We start from the raw sequence: 3,487 nt of genomic DNA, 5'->3' as shown, positions 1-3,487 counted from the left end.
GGAAGGTTTTGCTACATACAAAGTATCCATGTGCAGAGCGCATTTGGTTGCCACATATTACTGACAGAGAACTTTCCCAGTGAATTTTCCCAGTGATTATGCATTACATCATTGTTCTAGCAATTATGCATACACATCATTATTGCAGTTATGCAGACAAATCATTATTCTAATAATTGTTCAATTTACTATATTAATAGCAATAGCATTTCACTGGTTAAACTCCGTACCAATGCTGAAGGATAGAAAGCCAGAGGCCCAAAACAGGGGGCAGTTGGCTGTAGCATCCTGTTGTTGTAGGCTAGCTGATATCAGGCAGGCAAGGTCATTGCATTAGCCTGGGTAGTTTCCCACATTGCCATGGTAATGCAGAGAAAAGAGATAATGCAGAGAGAAGAGGCACGCAGGCGTCGGAAGGGCAGTGTTCTGCTCAAGGCCTCCACCCGGGCCCCCTCTCTACAGGGATTAACACCTCATTTCTCAGTGGCCGCGGTGACACTGGGCTAAAGTCCAGGCCTGGGGTCAGTGGCCTCTGGCTGAAATGGCTGAAGGCCCCAGGCTTCCACTTAAGGGCCAGCCCTGGGATTGCTGTCAATCAGGGATGCTTTTCATGGCCTGGATGGGGCAGCTCAAGCTTCCATGGGTGGCTGCAGCTGTGCATCCCACTTCAGCACCCCCCAACTCTTGGGGGAGGGCCTGTGCCTGGTATCTAGGACCAGCCCACCCCCAGACACCCCCACATCCCTTGCCTGGGCCTTCCTCCACTTAAGAACCCTCAAGATGGTTTAATGACTGTAAGCAGGAGTGTGGGATTGCGCTTGGTGAGTGAAGTGGCCGTGTGACCCTCACATAACTCCTACTTCCCTGGACTCACCGAGATTCCAGTCCCGATTTTGGTCATAATTTGAGGACTACCTAAAGTTTCAGGGCTTCTTTTTCTCCTCGTCATAGGACGAGAACCAAGGAGGAAAAAATAGAGTCAGTGAACAGCAGGAGAGTTTGCCTCCGAGGGATCTGGGGTGACGGAATCCATGGAGGTTTTGTCTGGGGTGTACTGAGGACCTCCCCTGGTCAGCGGGTGGACTGGAAGACCTTCATGGTCCCTTCCAAGGCTAAGATATTGTGATTCTCTACCATTCTCAAAAGGAAACATTATTCTCCTCTTCTTTCTTTTTCCACCAGCAGGAAAACCAAAGATTCACCTGCAAGTCACCTTTCAAGAGATAGTAGAAATTCAGCCCAAGGCAGCCAGTGCCAGAAAGCATGGAGCCTGGGAAACTCTTGGATCCCCTGTGAGACAGAAGCAGCCACAAAAGAAAACCACACAAGAACCCATGAATGCTCAGAGTGTGGGAAATCCTTTGCTTGCCGGTCCCTCCTTTTGACCCACAGGAAGGTCCATGTGGGAAGTGGATCCAGTGAAGGATTGGAGGGTGAGAAATCCTTCTCTGGAAAAGACATGAAAAAATTCAGAAGCCCCCCCAAACTAAAACCTCATAAATGTGAGGAATGTGACCTATGCTTTGGTCAAAGATCAAACCTTGTTAGACATCAGAAAGTCCACACTGGAGAGAAACCCTATCAGTGTCTGGAATGTGGGAATTTTTTCAGTGAAAAAGCCACCCTCAGAGACCACGAGAGGATTCACACAGGGGAGAAACCTTACAAGTGCTGGGAATGTGGGAGGAGCTTTTCTTGGAAGGCAGGTCTTTGGGCCCATGAGAAGGTTCATGCAGGAATAAAATCTTACAAATGCTTTGAGTGTGGGAAATGTTTCAACCAGAGTTCATCTCTTCGGCATCATGAGAAAACACACAGAGGGGAGAAAAACGAAAAGTGCCTCGAATGTGGGAAATGTTTTATCTCGAAATCAATCCTAGTGCAACATCAGAGACGTCACACCGGAGAGAGACCCTATGAATGCCCAGAATGTGAGAGACGATTTATGTTTCCTTCTCTACTTCAGAGGCACCAGAAGGGGCACAAAGGGGAGAAACCCTATGAATGTGGGGGATGTGAGAAAGGTTTTCTTACACAAAGAGAGCTTCAGGTTCACGAGAGAATCCACACAGGGGAAAAACCATACAAATGTGAGGAGTGTGGAAAGTGCTTTACCCTAAAACACCAACTTGGAAGTCATCAGAGGCTTCACACAGGAGAGAAGCCATACAGATGCGTAGAATGTGGGAAATGTTTTGCTCAAAAGGGAACCCTTTGGACACATCATAAAACCCACACAGGGGAGAAGCCATACAGATGCCTAGAATGTGGGAAATGTTTTGCTCGAAAGGGAAATCTTTCAACACATCATAAAACCCACACAGGTGAGAAGCCATATCAATGCATCGAATGTGGACAATTTTATTCTACCACATCACACCTTAGAAGTCATGTAAAAACTCACACAGGGGAAAGAAATTACAAATGTTTAGACTGTGGGAGAACATTTGCTCATTCATATTCCCTTAGAAACCACAGCCGAATCCATACAGGAGAGAAGCCCCATAAATGCTCAGAGTGCGATAAATGTTTTTCTCAGAAAGGTAGTCTTGTAGTGCATCAGAGAATCCACACTGGAGAGAAACCATACAAATGCTTGGAGTGTGGGAAATGTTTTGCCCAAACTTCATCCCTTCGCAAGCACATCAGAAGTCCCACAGAGGAGTCGCCTTACAAGTGTGCCGAGTGTGAGAAAACCTTTCATAGTAAATCTCACCTCAAAAGGCATCAGAAAGTCCATAGTAGAGAGAAACCCCTTCAGTTGTGAGGAATGTGGAAAACATTTTTTGAAATGTCACATCTTATAATTCACCAGAAACTTCACACAGTCCCAGATGGGAAATCCAACAGATTTTTGGTGTTGGAAAACCTTCACAATGACGAAACCAGCGTGGCATTTTTTGTCCCAGTTTCTTGTGCTTTTTCTACACCAAAGCCTCCATACAGGAGAGATTCCACAAATGCTTCAGCAGAATTCAAAATTTTATTTCTGATTTTTTTACTTTTCATTTTGTATATTAAGATTTTGGGGTCCAGAAGAGAAGAAGGAAACTCAGATAATATGAGGTGATGGAAATGGCTTTGTGATTCCGTTGCACCTAAAATGACAGGGATATCCCATTTTCCTCTTGAATGTGTATTTACCTCCCAGCCAGCCCAGAGCCCAAGGACCTCCTGGTGGTCTCCCATCCAGCGCTGCCGAGCTTTCCTAGAGTGGCCAAGGCTGGCCAGGTATGGCCCCTTAGCTGAGACAAGCACAGTGAAAGGGAGGGTCTCTCTCTGGGTCTGGCAAGATGGGGTTAAGGCAAGTCAGGAGTCCAGTTAAAACTCAGGAGCTTTTCAGAGAAAAACTGCAAAGAGAGAGAGGGTTTGTGCTAAGTGACCGAGAGTCTTTTTGGAGTTGGGCAGGATTAACAAATTCATGTCATCCAGCACAGCAGGCAGAAGCCTAGGGAAAAGGGCATTTGATGATAATTCAGGCCTAATT

General features: G+C 46.3%; 1 protein-coding gene across 1 annotated transcript; it reads left to right on the top strand.

The window, feature by feature from the left end:
* Nucleotides 1-788: 788 nt before the first annotated feature.
* Nucleotides 789-3,231, top strand: LOC107301423 (zinc finger protein 501-like; the record flags this gene model as incomplete). The annotated part of the gene is made up of 4 exons (XM_029287118.1): nt 789-821; nt 1,298-2,192; nt 2,325-2,543; nt 3,152-3,231. Coding segments are annotated over exons 1-4 (1,227 nt in total), but the record flags the coding sequence as incomplete, so codon positions are not given.
* Nucleotides 3,232-3,487: the final 256 nt, after the last annotated feature.

Source organism: Protobothrops mucrosquamatus, unplaced genomic scaffold (genome assembly GCF_001527695.2).
Source record: "Protobothrops mucrosquamatus isolate PMUCROS unplaced genomic scaffold, P.Mucros_1.0 scaffold12550, whole genome shotgun sequence".
Lineage (NCBI taxonomy): Eukaryota > Metazoa > Chordata > Lepidosauria > Squamata > Viperidae > Protobothrops > Protobothrops mucrosquamatus.
This window is presented reverse-complemented; position numbering and strand designations above follow the sequence as displayed.